Source organism: Aythya marila (assembly GCF_965140915.1).
Source record: "Aythya marila genome assembly, chromosome: 9".
Taxonomy (NCBI): domain Eukaryota; kingdom Metazoa; phylum Chordata; class Aves; order Anseriformes; family Anatidae; genus Aythya; species Aythya marila.
Genome location: NC_139050.1, coordinates 7,709,200 through 7,724,009, shown reverse-complemented (window position 1 = coordinate 7,724,009; position 14,810 = coordinate 7,709,200). Strand labels below are relative to the sequence as shown.

The window sequence follows — 14,810 nt, the reverse complement described above, 5'->3', positions numbered from 1 at the left end:
TCTGTACCAAAACATAATGGGAATCATTACACAAGCTTGCTAGTTTCAAACATACAGTAAGTGAACTCACAACAGTCATTCTCTCAAACTTGGAATTAAACTGTGTTGGATTCCTTTAGTGATGTATCTTGAAGCTAAAACATTGGCCATAATTCATTTTACTTTTCAAAATACTGGGAAGTGGGAATAGAGTATTTAAAAGGGTTTATTAAATTGGTTTGTAAATGAAAATGTTTTGAATATGCACTAGAACAGGCCTACATCTTGAATTTCACCACCCTGAAAACTGATTTTTTGTACAGTTGCTAGGTCTTCCCCTCTCACTACATGGTCCATCTTGTGTATAAAAATCAAGTTAACATGGAGGATGCAGTCCGTAGAACTTCATTCCTTTATCTGGAGTAAGTAGTTGATTTGGTCATTTAAGAAGTGTATTCACTCATCTAAGATCTCTTCATCCAAATTGATATCTGTGGTATCAATATCCTCCAGGTCCAAGTTATCCAGGTCATCTTCCAAGTCCAGAAGTGTCTAGGAAGAAAGTCCAGGTTACAGGGATACTTACATGGTTGGGGGTTAGGCAGCTAATAGTAGGAGCTGCATTCTGTATGTTTCTATATGAGGTATTAGAACATTCTGCAAAACACTAAGCCTGAGGCAATGCAGCTGATGCATAAATACTAAAATAACCTGTAGAAAAAAGCTGCCTTCTTTGGTAAGAAAGCAGCTTTCAGTGCTGCTACTTGTTACCGTGCTCTAACCAACTGTGTTTTGCATCCACTTGTTTGCTTGTAAGCCCACAAAGCTGTAGGGATGGGTCTACAGTGCTGTGTAGTTTCTGCACACAACAGGAAAGGATCCACACCCTCTACTAGACCTCAGGAGTCTGCTTCATATCAAACTAGAAAGTGACATTATTACTCTTTAGGCCACAACATTCCTTCCCTTACTAAAACATAATACAGTACCTTTTGATCTTTTGTTGGAAGTAGATCGGAATTCTGCAGTACTGTATTCATCACTTCTGGTTTAGGAGATGGAACTGGTTCTTCAGCCTTTTTCTAATGAAAATGAGATCCTTTAAGTTCTTCCAAATTTAAATTCTTTTGACAAAAGCAGGTAAATAAATAACAGCAGACCCATAAGCACACATATGCACCTCCTCTAAGCCTTAGTTATCTTCTAAAGTTTCCCTCCGTAATCCTGGACTCACATCTTGAGGCTACCAAGTGCTCTAGTCTTCACTTCGCTGGAACCTATGACTTTTTTTTCACCTCCATTACTTCAAAGCAGTAGATGACTTCAAAGCAGTAGATGATAGAACTGATATAATAAAAACAGCCTCCAGTGTCAGTTAATTTCAAGAACTGAAGCACAACTGAAGAACACTGGTGGCTGTGGTTTCAGCTTCTAATGCAAGATGATTTTAACTTAACATATTACAAATTACATTCAGAAATAACAGTGCAAGTTACCACAAAGTTCTAACAGAAGATAAACCAAGGTAAGCATACACACAGAATTCATCCTGTAACTACTGATTGCTTTTCTTAATCTACTTTTGTAGTCAAGTCTGAGGGAAAAGAACATGAACTGGACTGCAGTGCTTGCAGTCCAGTTACCAAGAGCAATAGCTTGCCCATTGTGGTGAAATACGCTCCAGGGTAGATATTACTGTACAACACAGTTGCCTCTTAGACTTCATCATTTAATACATCATTTAATAGTAACACTGACCTGAGATGCCATTATTCCAGAAGGCTCAAAACCTTTTGCTTCTTCAAGTAAGTTTCTTTCTTCATTGGGCTAAAAGAAAGAAGCAAAAAAAAAACTAATGACGCATTCATGAAATTTAAGTGGTTTAACTGATTTGATTAAAGTTGAATTTATCTGAGATCAAGTATTTGTTTCTTGAGAAGAACTCCCACTTCTTACTTACAGTGACAAGGGGGTATTCTGTGGCCGGCCGCAGGTCAGCAAGACTTTGTTTAACATACTCTTCAGCAACAAAAGCTTCTTTTAATCCAGGGAAAAGATTTTCATATTCTGTAGGATCAGCAAGGGACTCAGCAGCTTTTTGGTTAACTTTAGAGAGATTCTCCCGCCACAATTTAACAACCCTGGAAATGCAAGTCATATTTTTTGTACACAGCTAGTTTTGACAATACTATTCATACTATGCACATGATTTCATGTTACCTTGAAACCTGGCTTGGCAAATATGTCCGTGCAAGAAATGCAGCTTCTGGGAGACGCCCAGTTTTAATCAGGAGTTCCAAACATGAGTCAAGCCTGTAAGAGTTTAAAATGTGATTTTAATCAGTAAGCTTAGAAGACTGACTTCTGCATTACATTAGATTTATTAATGTCATGGAATAAAACAGCTAATGTGCTTTCATTTCAGATTTTAAAAATAGGCATCATAAAATAGAATCAGCCCTTATCAAAAGGTACGTGCCACTATCTTTGCATGTATAGTGAGTCGGCTGTAGTGAGGCATTTGGAGAAAGCCCAATGAGAACTCTCGCTTGCTACTTACTTTCCCTGGAGGAAGTAGCTCATAAACGCAACATTATTCTTGCCATCTTTTTCTGCTCCTTCAGCCAGCTTATTCACCATGTTAGCGTTTCCTGAAGCTGTGGCCAGGAGCAGTAGTCCTCCGTAGTCTTGTGCATGGTGGAGACACTCCTGGGCTAGGCCAAACTGGCATTTACTAATGGCAAGTTCAGCAAGTTGCTTCCATTTCTGTTCTGACTAATGGCAGAAAGGAGGGAGGGAGGTAAAGAAAAATAAAAGCTCACATTTTTGAACAGCATTTGAAGATTAAAGCAATCAAATTTACCTGTTAAGGTACCGTACTCTATCATTACACTTGTCTTCCCTTTAAAATACAATGAATACTGCACCTTCACAGCATGACACTGTTACATGCAGATCATTACACAACCATAACTTCCTACCTTCTCCCTCCATGTTTGATGACAAACATTAAATGTCGAGATTAGTCTGGAAAATTAGACAGTAATATTCCCTTAATGAAAGTTCCCAAATTAACCATCAATATGTATGAAAGGCATTGTGTCTGTAACTAATTCTTTATCATTTACTCCATTATTTTGCAAAAGGAACATTGAGATCATTAATCTTAATAATAGCTATAGGACAAATCACTGCCTTCAGCCTTCCTAGTACATCAGAAATTATCCAAGTTTGCTAAGGCTGGAACGAAGGCCCAGAGGCTTCAGTCATGACATTCCACCTCTCTCTGTTCAACACTAAAGATTAAGGCTTTGTTCTTCTTGGGCAAGCATCTGAAGGCTCCAGGAGGAGTTTCTGTATCTCTCTGAGCAAACAACATTCTTCAACATCCCACAGCTCAGATGCCTTTGAATTACAGGCAGAACTCCAGGGAGAAAGTTGGGGACATACATACATGTACACTGTTCAGAGAGGTGTACTGTGTCCTCACATTGCTTTTTCTTACAGGGCCTCTTTGATTCACTCATATTCAGAATTAGTATGAACCACAAAAAATTGTATGCTTACCTCTGCTTCTACAGCAAGCTGATAAGCAATTTTTAATTCTCCAAGCTGAAGAGCAAGTTCAAAGCGGTGCTCTGGATCCATAGATACGGCAAGAGCTTGTTGTTTGAAGCCCTAAAATAAAAGTCCACAAGTAAAACCATGACCTGTCTGGTCAAATAACATCGTAAATGTTTTAACAAAAGCCCTCTGAATCAAAAATTAATAACAGTGTTATCAAATAAATATGGATGATTAACAAGAGTTTACAGAAAAAAATGCATTTGTTTTTGATTAAGAAATTCAAACAGAAATGTGAATAAGCTGATTACATTTTTGATGACAAAAAAAATACAGTTCTCTTGCCTGTTTTTCAAGAAAATGTGCAACTCTGGTTCTCTGTTCTTTTGGAATTGTGGGAAGAACTTTGTCAGCCATACCAAAGTCTCTTCTCATCACAGCAGTTTGATATTCAAGCACTGAGACCAGCAAAGAGTAGCTAACAATGTTCAGCTCTTTATCACCCAAATAAAGTCGGTTGTCCTTAGGTATATACCCCAAAAGATACATTGTCCTGAAACAAAACAAGGAATATTCATCTTGGATAGGTCTACTACCAAGTACAACACAAAAAAAAACAATAGGTCTTACAGTAACAAGAACATGAACATGAAAAATTTAACTTTTACTGTATTTCCACACTTTCACATAATACTGTTTATTTTCTGCCTTAGAACATACATTATTAGCATGATGTGTAATAAAAAGTAACACTTCAGGTCAAGTGGGAGATAAGGTTCACCTTGACCTACTTCTTCTGGAAAAAAAATAAAGATGTAAAGGTTACTTACAACCTACTGCAGTAACTTACCTGTCTAAATGGGCAATAGTGACAATTTCTCCGCCAACATAGTAGTTGAGTCTGTTCACAGAACTGGTGTAAATAAAGCAGTCGCCTACCCACAAGCCTGTTTTCACTATCTCCTGAATCTCACCGAGAACCTGCAAAGTAAAATTGATTTAATTAGATATATAAAAAACTGCTTTTACATAAGTAAAACCATTGTGTTTTCAAATTAAAGGTAATATTCTATGGTTCAACAAATAGTTGGGCAAATTGCAAAGAACTCTGGCTACAGATTGGAATAATTGTAGTAATAGAAATAGATCTGGTTTTCTAAAAAAAATGTTGTGAGATAAATCTCTACCTCAATATTTAACTAAAACACAAATCCAGGAAAGAAGTACCAAACAAAGTGTTAAGTAAGATACTCCAAGTCAATTTTCCTCATGAAATTTGTTTCTGACATTTCACAGATAGTGGTGGTTGTGTTTTGTGTTTCTTTTTTTTGAACTTAATCTTCGATCACATTTCAAAACATAAAAATTGCAGAAAGAGCTTAAACTACATGAACATAATACTCAAGTGCGTGTTTTAAAAATAACCTCTATAATTATGCAAGTAGCAAACAAATGACTGAAGATAAATCTAGGCATGTGTCAACACTGCATTTCAGACAGTTACTTTCCTCAGGGATAACCCAAAGCATCCCAAATAAAATGATTTAACAGTGATCTTCAGGGAAGAGTTGCTTCAGCAATCTCTAATCTCAGTCACATTAAGCTTTTAAATGGAGGTACCTCAAAAGCATCTTCAATTCCATCTTCAGTGACTCCTTCGTGTGTTTCTTGGGCTGCTGCAACTTTTTCTGATAGATATTTCAGGATGAAGAATGACTCTTCCGTAGCAATGCAGACAAGTTCACCCGAGTCGGACCAGAAAATCTGTATTCAAATCAGAAATCAGAATCAATAATGGCACTATTTTAGAGACGCCCAAGTTAAGAAGGGAAAAAGTACAAACTGTAATTTGTACAAACCCTCATAGCAGCTTTAGAAACTGATAAGCCAACGCATATATAGGATTTTTTTTTTCCCCTTTAGATACAAGACAGAGATAAACTTAAGAATTTATGATTGACAGCTTAGCTTCATTAAAGAAAATCAGCAGTTCAGTCAACACTCAGTAAACACGGACATGGAAATATCTTCATTTCCCTCTCATAACTTACGTGTTTGGGCTGAATTTCAATTCTGCGAACCAATTCTGTGTTCTCCCAGTCATAGAATGCCAAACCATTAACAGATCTGACCCCCAACAGGAAGCCACCATAGATACCTGAAATATATATATCTATTATATATAATAGATACAAGAAAACAAAGGTGGAACAAATTTGCATTGTGCAAAAAAAAAAAAAAAAAAAAAAAAAAAAAGCATTAACGTGTATTCTGAAAGCAAATACTCACCTTCTGCTCCAAAATCAGGTTTGAATGATTTCTTCTCTTTGAAATTCTTAAATATCTTTACAACACTGTTGCTCTCCCTGATTGCGTATCTAAACAGAGATTGCATTGTAAAAAAAAATTATTCTCCTGTCAAAGTAGCAAACTACTAAAATACGCTGCTACAAAAAAAAGCACCTTGCATCTTGTTTTCAAAAGTCAGTGGAGTACGATGAACAGAAAAACTTTAAGTAGTACAGATACAAAGAGTTCATTAATCAAAACTAATTTTTGGTCTCCAGCTCAACTTACTGTTTGTACTGATTGAAACCTAGCAGCAAGAAATTTAAGTTAATAAAAAGGAAAAATTTCAAACACTTACTCTGAAGAATCGTGTGCCCATACAAACTCCTGGGCAGAACCAAAACTCTTGTTTCTCAAAGCCATCGCTGTGTAAATGATGTATTCACCATCACCACACACTACTACAAACCTAGAGCAAGAAAAAGATGTAAGTTGTCAGAGATGCGTTTGGTTCAACAGATGAAGCACACAAATTATCTGAAAAGGTATTAAGTCTCTTAACTAATGAAGGTATGTGATAATACAATCACTGCAAATGCAGATAGAATAAAAAAGCTTGGTATATTCCAAAAATATCACATCCGGATTTCCCTGCTTCATGTTGCTAGCTACTTGCTATCATTTCTTGCTTCTTGTCTCCACTTTGCTGCTGTTCTTACCTTGTATCCCTTTAACTGTTAACAAAAAGTGATTCAAAATAGTGATAGAACAACATAGTTTCCTACTAGTTGTTTTTTTTCCCTTTTTAATATTCCTTCTCCTGTCTACAATGTCCAACTTTGCTATTTAGCTGTGAGCTCTTACTAGTGAGGGCCATCTACTACTCTGATTTTCCAATGCCTAGCTCTGAGACACCTGATCTTCATATGCTCTCAGCTATAATCAGGGCACATGCAAAGTTTTCCAGTATAAAAGAAAAAAAGTAATAAAAGGAGAAGTCAGAAACGTTTAAGTATTTTTTTCCTGAAGTTAATTACCGTCCGTTAGGGTTGTGCTGAATTGTTTGAGGATAGATTTCACAGCTCCCCATATCCTTTACAGCCAGCGGCAATCTTTCTCCATCTTTAATTTCAGCATCTCCCATAGCTTTCAAGTTAGCCTGTTGCACTTCTGAATGTTTAGCCCAAATAATTTTTCCATTTGCATCCATGGACATGGCAGGTTCTTCACGACCAAGCTAGGAAGTGTAGCATAACAACTTAGCAGATGGAGAAAATAGATTTTTCTTTTCAGTTCAACATATCTAGTGAAATACCCTGTCTCTGTCTAAAAATGCCAATTAAAATGCTATGCGCTTAATATTTTAACTTATTCTCAAAGAATCAGAAAACAAGTTTCTCTGCACATAGGACACTGATGAATCATCATTACTCATCTCAAATAATTAATGGTACCTTAACAATAATGCTGCCTTCATCATAGCCCAAAGCCACGTTATTGGATCCTCTTAAACTGGCCACACACCACACTCTCTCCATACCATAGTTGAGTGTGCTTTCCAGCCGGTAGGTGCTTGAATGCCAAATACGTACAGTTCCTAGAGAAAAAAGAAATACATGTACTTTATCTCTTCTCTCAATCCAATGGCAGGAGACGTGTAGCAACACCACACAAAAAAAAAAAGTTTCCCACAAGTTCTTCCCCTTTCCTTCATATACCAGAAAAGACCCAATTACCGTCTTCCGAGCCTGTGATAATGATTGGCAATTCAGGATGGAAGCTGACACACGACACATTCTGAGCATGTCCTTCCAGTGTCTGTACGCATGTTTTATTCTGCAAAAAGTCACAAGGACAGGTACAGATAATAAACACACTGCTACACTTAAGCATTCATTCGTTAAAGAAAAACATTCAAAATCTCCCTGAAAACATTTTTTCTGGAGTTCTTCCAGTAACATTTCCAAGATGGTAAAGCACCAGCATTAGACATATTACAAAACTACAATCATGCTGAGTTAACATCTCTTATCCACAAGAAAGTATTTATTTCTCTTGACATTGTTGTTTCTCTCTATTTTCTGATGGGTTCTTTATTTTCTGATGGGTTTCTTCTTTAAAAAAAAAAATAAAAAAAAAATCCCTTTCTCTGAGTTCAGTAGCACAATAGATCAAAGCAAGAAAGAGCTGAGTTCACTTAATCAGAGCAAAATATATATCTGATGTATAGATGAAGAAAGATCTTGTATCTTTGTTAAGGGTGTTCACTCACAGTTGTGAAAGAAAAGTCTCCTCTACTTGAGGCAATGAGGAGTATACAGCTGTACAGGGTGGCAAAATTTTGAGCACGGTTAGCTTACAGTCATTACTACAATGTGTAGTTTAATTAACACTGGTAGCTTTAACTTCTGAGCTTCAATTTACTCTAGGACACTACACTTCAAAAACATGAGATTCCTATCTCACTTGCCCTTCTGGCCATTTATGCATTTGTACACAGGAAGTACTTATGAGCTCTAGGTTCCAGCAATTGTCCCTGGATTCAATCTGTTTCTTTCCTGTAGAGCATTCAAGTGAGGCAATAACGCAATGACTGACTTGATGATCCCTGTGAACTGTCAATACAAGCACGTGTGCATACAAAAAGAGGGAGGGGTACAAAGCTAACACTGATTACAACACGATAATGTCAAAATGTATTTAAAATAATCTCTAAATTAATTTGAAGAATTCACAGCATATTTTCTAATTGGTTAACAAGATCTGGAAAAGGTACTGTGAAATATTGCCCCCAATTCTTTCTTTGCAAGGAAGGATGAGAAAGATGTGTTGATGTTTTCAAGTCCACTTCCCTATTTCTTCATTACTGATTTTGCTATGGCAAAGTCTGTACAAGAGTTCATGGAAAGCTCAACACATACCTGGTAGTCCCAAATCTTAACCAACCGGTCATCTGCACCTGAGATGAGATACGGCTTGTCTCCTCCACTGTAATAGTCGATGCAGTTCACCCCTTTCTCATGGCCTTCCAGAGTAAAATTGGGTGAAGAAGAACCAAGCTGCCACACCTTCCCAGGGAGACAAAAAATAAAACCAAACACAACCATAAGAATTTATTGATCTTTTCTCATCAAGGTTCTCTCATCAACCTTGCCAAACAGAGTATGTATTCTAATGTTTGGAATTTAGAATTCCAAAGATACGGTTGATGCCTTTAGGTGAAGAAGATGAACAACTGCTTATCAAACTACCAATCCCTAAACAAAATAAACAGAAAAATCATGCTGAGTTGCACACTTTGGCCTCACACCTGAAAGCAATAAAATTGGTTTCTTTCAGCATTTTCTTATAGGACATACAACCAAATAAGACAATGCTCGTAAGCAGAAAAAGCCGTTTATGAAACCAACTAGAAGACCAAGAAAAAGCAATCTAATTTTTATGCATACAATAGTTCCATGTTTGTGCCCAATTTTACATTTTTCCAGTTACACTAAATGACAAATCTCTTTCTAAATGAGGACTCAAAATGAATCAAGTTGTAGATACATTTATATTTTCCCATGAGTATCACATCAATGTTTATACACATCTAATCTCAGCATCTGAAGATGTACAAAATCAAAATTGGCATCTTTACAGCCAATATACTGATAATTTATGTATACTTATTATTTATATATAATTTTTGTAGTGATAATAAAGTTTAGAGAACCGTATTTCAGTGATTAGAGGTGACAGGTAAACTTGCAAATATACTGAATGACTTAGTACATGCATAGTAACTCAATGTTCAGGTCTTTGCACAAAAAAAATCTATTATTGCACCTCCTTTTAAGAATTCTAACCCCACTTTCCAATTGTATTATTGGTTTGTGTGCTCTGTCTGATAAGTAATGAGTGAAAAAAAATTCTTTACCTTGATTGTCCTATCCAAAGAAGCACTGGCAAACTGATTATTGTCTTTTGGGTTTATGACAATCTGCATGACATAATGTGTGTGTCCTTCAAACACCTGAGAACAAGACCATTTTTTATCCCAGTCCCAGAGTTTAATAAGCATGTCATCTACAAAAAAAAAAAAAAGCTTCAGTTAGTTTAACATATTCTGAAGTTCATTCATCCCTTCTCCTTGAAAGGAGGCACTGCTAGTACTCAAGATAAAACTCAAGATAAATATTTTAAAATCTGTAAATATATAAGGGAATATAGGTTCACCTAAAAGATTCTCTGGTAAAATGGTTATAAAACTAAAAAATGAGTCTGCCCAGCTCATCTATATACCCTGTTCCTTTTCAGATCACATTGAAGAATTAGACTTGTGCTACCTTCCGCAGCATCTGCTGTCGTGATCATCAAGAAAAAGGCAGCAAAAATGACCAACCTGTCTTTCTGTTATCTTTATTTCAAGTGTAGGTATGTTAGTTTCAACAACAAAATGCAGAGAAATAACTACAGTGCTTCTAACACAAAACACTCTTTATATTCTAGTAGAGCTCTGACTGCATTAGCAAGATTTGCAGGAGTGAAAAGGACTAAGGACCACGAAATAGTACATGTTCTTGGCGAGACTTGCTGGAATACTACTGTTTTTCATTCTGAAGTAAAATAGATTGTCGCAAATAACAGAGCTCTGATGTATGTTGGGAAAACAGACAGAAGTTACCTGTTGCTTCAATTCAGATTGCCAACTGAAAACATACTCCAAGCTGTTATACAAATATTTTTAAAAATTGGAACTTAAGTACGGCAAACTCTCAAATAGCAGGTAATAAGCAGGTACACAAACTTTACATCGTGCAGTTATTCAGCAACAAGGTTATTAGGTCTCCTCTGACAAGAGCATAAGCTGTAATATTTAGGAAAAAAACAACTTGAATATATCTGGCAAAGAAATAACAACTGATGTGTTGGCTACTTGTTCAAGGATTCCTATTTCATCAGAAACTGGGAAAAATGTGCAATTCCTCATTAGGCATAGAACAGAAGCCTAAAAACAGATGATTAAAGAAATATCAAAATATACCAAAGAAGTCTTACCACTGCTTGTCAGTATGAAAGGCTGCGTGGGATGCACCGCGATACAACGAATATAATCTGAGTGTGCTTCAAACATGTGAACTCTTTCCAAGGTGTTGTAATTAAACACTCTAATTTGCATGTCATCCTGTGAAAGAGATGAAAAGCAACAATTAAAACAGGGCTCTTTGTATCATACATCTCATATTCAATGCAAGGTAGCTAGATGAAACACTCCACTATTAAAGAGTCTCCAATAACAATAAGTTTAAGAAAAATTTTCTATACCTATTTCACAAGACAAATTAAAATTTGGTACAGAAGTCTATAAATTACCCAATCCTATTCCAAGGCACTTAAAATAAAAAACACTTCAGTTAAGATTCCATTTTAAAAAAGAAGAATTTTAAATGGCCTTTGACTTAAAATTAAGCTAAGTGGAAAAACACTTTGAAAATTAATGCAAATATGAAAATTAAAAGCAAGGTTCTCCAACATCAGTTTTACAATAACGTTAATGTTGTTGGGCCAGAAGGAAATAAATTGTAACACTAAAACAAATGGGAAAGTGAGTTCAACTTGCTTCTCAACTGAATGGCAGGGGTGGGTCAAAAACAAATATAAAAAAGAAAACTTGAGTTTTCAGATTCAGTATTCCTAAAAGCAATACTCCCAAACCCTTTTATAAAAAAACAATTCTGAAAAAACTGTCTGACAAGGAATAGGGCATGTTGTAGAACTTTCACTAGTGACCGTGACGTACAAGATCATGAGTAAACGAAACTTTGGTGTTTTGATAAATTCTGTATTACTTGCTTTATCCAAAGAATTTTCTTTTCTACCCTTCTCTTTCTCACACATGCCTGTTTAAAAAACAACACTTACAGAAAACTTACAGAATGGCAGAAAAGAACAGGAGCTCCTATGAAACAAGGCACTCAGCACAATGCACATGCAACACAAACAATATGCAAGGACCCATGTCACATTTTCATATCCACTCTGATGAAGACTTGACCCTGCTGCTAAAAGCAGCTGTCCTGATTTTTCCTCATCATTTCTTTGCCACTGCACTGTAGCCTCCCTTGTGAAAGGTAAGGCTGATACAGCTCCAAAGTGAATCAGATTGAGGAATTGATCCAGGTGAAATTAAACTGATAAAAATAGATTTTAAATTTCATCAGTTCCTAATCCAGTTCCCATGCACGTCTGAACTCTTGTGCTGGCAAATGTTTTTCTTCTGGGGAAACAGCCCTGACTTCCAATCACTTGAACTAAATATGTCGTGGCAGCTTGAGACAGTAAAATGACTATACTAGAAAGAAAAAAATACCTGACAAAAAAATTCAGGCATTAGATATCAGTTTAGATTAAAAAAAAAAAAAAAAAAAAAAAAACAACAGAGAAATCTGACTTTTCAACAGATTACCCATACTTTCCACATACAACTTTTTAATGTCTAAGCTGAAAGCTGAGTCATAGACAGATAGAAGAGCCCTTCAGCAAGAGGTTACTGCATTAACACTCGTTTCATGTTTTGACACCTATCTCCTACTTTAATTTGCTGTAATAATAATATGGCAATAATTTGGACACCAGATTAAGAACCAATCAATGTTCACTCCATCAAGAGTAAAACGTTAGCAAGATAAGAATAAAACAATTCCTCTCAAAGCAGACTGACTGAATAAAACCAGAGTATTTTTCCAGAGGTGAACAAAACTTAGAAAATTATGCTTTGAATAAAGCCAGGAACAAGGGCAGAAAGCAACTTTTACATCATCTTACCTTTAAAAACCATTAGTTTCAGCTTAGCTAAAGCAGCACTACAAGTTTAGTTGAAATCGGGTGCTGACGCACTCCAGTTGACAGTAAAAGTTGAATCCAGACCTACCTTGCACTAGCCACAATACTAGGTTACTTTCCGTTCAAATGAAAAGTTTGAGGTTCTAAATTTACTTAAAGGAGAAAATTTTAGGGGAACTATAGTAAAGCATTCTTCTGTCTTCTGCAAATTCATATCAAATCATATTTGTTGTTGACATACAAAAGAACAGCATGAAAATGAATTTGAGAACCTAGTACTGCATATGGAAAGCACAAGAAGATGACAGCTTACAGCTCCTGTAACAACCCAGTTCTTCCTCGCCACAAATTTGGCAGCTCTCACTGGCAGGTCACATACTTCAAAAGTCTTCACAAGGGTCTAAAAACAGTAATAAATAAATAAATAAATAAAAACCACAAACAAACATGTTTATAGCACTGGAGAGAATATCAGTTTTGAACTCAGCTTTTCTTAACGCTGTCCAAAATGTTGTCATTCAAAACACTCCACAGAATCTTACAACACTACATGCACACTTTTTTTAAAGCAGGATACCTGGTTCAAGAAAGAAGATATTTGCCTGTTTGTTCACCTTTACGTCTTCCTTCCATTCTCCCCAGACATCTCCCACTCCTCACACGTAATTTTTAAAGCTGCTGCCCAATTTCAACCATACTTGACAGAGAAGCAAAGGTCTAATGCTTCAATCTTCAAAAATACAAATGTTAAGTACAAGAGAGAATCCTCTCATCTCTCAGAAGGAAAGGCATTAGTTTGCAAGGAATCCAGAACGGATTCATTCTTAAAAATAAATGTGTAGGAAATGAAGTGTCATTACGGCTACTGCTCAATATATTATTTATCTATTATTTAAAGGACTTTTGTATGCAAGTCAGGGTAGAGTACAGTCACCCAGTAGCAGTACTTTAAGACTTTTCTTGTATATATGGTGTTGAAACAGAATTAATATATCTGTCAGTTACAAAAAAATCACAGTAAAGGAAAACCAAAGTCATCACCTGTGTTTCATGGTTCCAAACGCAGACACTGCCATTGTAAAGGCTAGCCAACATCCATGGCTCTGTGGGATGCAAGTCTACGCTTTTCACCCGGTCAGACCGGGCTGTTAGCTTTCGCTTGATATCAAGTCGGAGAGGCTAGAGATGAAAAAAATTGAGAATGGTAAATTCATCAACATACAATTGCCTAAGAAAACAATGGAGGAAGAAAGCCTGAAATTAAACCTTGAAATAAATGGAGTCAATTCTGCTTTTCAGACAGACAGAGGACTACTCTTTTCTATCCATCTGCTTTTTTTCGTGTGTGTAGGGATTTCTGGTAACAGCACACCTCTACCAATGGCAGCAGGCTTGTTTAAGCTACTTCAGTGAAATTAATGACATTTATAAGCTTATATTTATAAACAGCATCCCCAGCACAGACAGAGGAGAAGATGCGGTGCCCATCTCCACACACACTTCTCTGGTGCCCCGATCTACTAAAGTACAGTGAATTTCCACCCAAAGCAAACAACAGAAAATGACTCCTTTTACACAGCAAAGAGGACAGCTGTCACCACAGGAAACATCTGCGCATTACAAATTCATTTCCACTCACAACTCCAACGCCAAGTCCTGAACCCTGAGCTCTAAGGGCAGGCCCTGGGCCGCCACGGACCCGCTGCTGCCGCCGCCGCCGCCTACCTGATGGGGCGGCGGCCTGGGAGCCCCCCGCAGCCCCCCGCAGCCCCTCGGGCCCCTCTCGGCCGCTCCCCGGCCCCCTTGCCCCCACCAGGGCCTCGCCCCCCCCCGCACCATGGCCCCGCGCGGCGCCGCCGAGTCCCGGCCCCGTCCCCGGCCCCGTCCCGGCCGCCCCGAGCCCTCCGACGTGGAGCTTCCGGGCCCGGCGCTCTCGCGAGAGGTGAGCCTCGCCCTGCCCGAGTCTCGCGAGAGCAGGGCGGGGGAGCGCGGGGGGCATGCCGGGACGTGTAGTCCGGGACGCGTCGTGCTGGGCGGCGCGGGGCACGCTGGGAGCTGTAGGCGACCGGGGGAGGCAGCGCGCGCTGTTACCTCAGGGTGGCGGTAACGGCCGTAACGGCTGTAACGGTTGTAACGATTGTAACGGGGGCTGC

The 14,810-nt window shown here is 37.7% G+C and overlaps 1 protein-coding gene across 1 annotated transcript; it reads right to left on the bottom strand.

Moving 5' to 3' along the window:
* Positions 1-4: 4 nt before the first annotated feature.
* COPB2 (COPI coat complex subunit beta 2) lies at positions 5-14,577 on the bottom strand. Its single transcript, XM_082766786.1, has 22 exons — positions 14,494-14,577; positions 13,699-13,836; positions 12,971-13,057; positions 10,873-10,999; positions 9,752-9,900; positions 8,754-8,900; positions 7,569-7,668; positions 7,287-7,429; positions 6,870-7,069; positions 6,191-6,301; positions 5,833-5,921; positions 5,595-5,701; positions 5,164-5,307; positions 4,394-4,524; positions 3,889-4,096; positions 3,547-3,657; positions 2,540-2,754; positions 2,200-2,292; positions 1,940-2,120; positions 1,738-1,806; positions 969-1,061; positions 5-531 (listed from the first exon to the last, which is right to left on the bottom strand). Exons 1-22 carry the CDS (start codon positions 14,494-14,496, stop codon positions 436-438), a joined length of 2,742 nt encoding a protein of 913 aa, XP_082622912.1. The 5' UTR covers positions 14,497-14,577; the 3' UTR covers positions 5-435.
* Between the last annotated feature and the right edge of the window lie 233 nt (positions 14,578-14,810).

Excerpts from the sequence above, each read along its gene's own strand:
- COPB2 (XM_082766786.1), bottom strand. Across the intron at positions 8,901-9,751 it reads CTTTGGATAGGACAATCAAG|GTGTGGCAGCTTGGTTCTTC; the intron begins GTAAAGAATTTT and ends CTCCCTGGGAAG. Across the intron at positions 3,658-3,888 it reads CACATTTTCTTGAAAAACAG|GGCTTCAAACAACAAGCTCT; the intron begins GCAAGAGAACTG and ends CTTTTATTTTAG.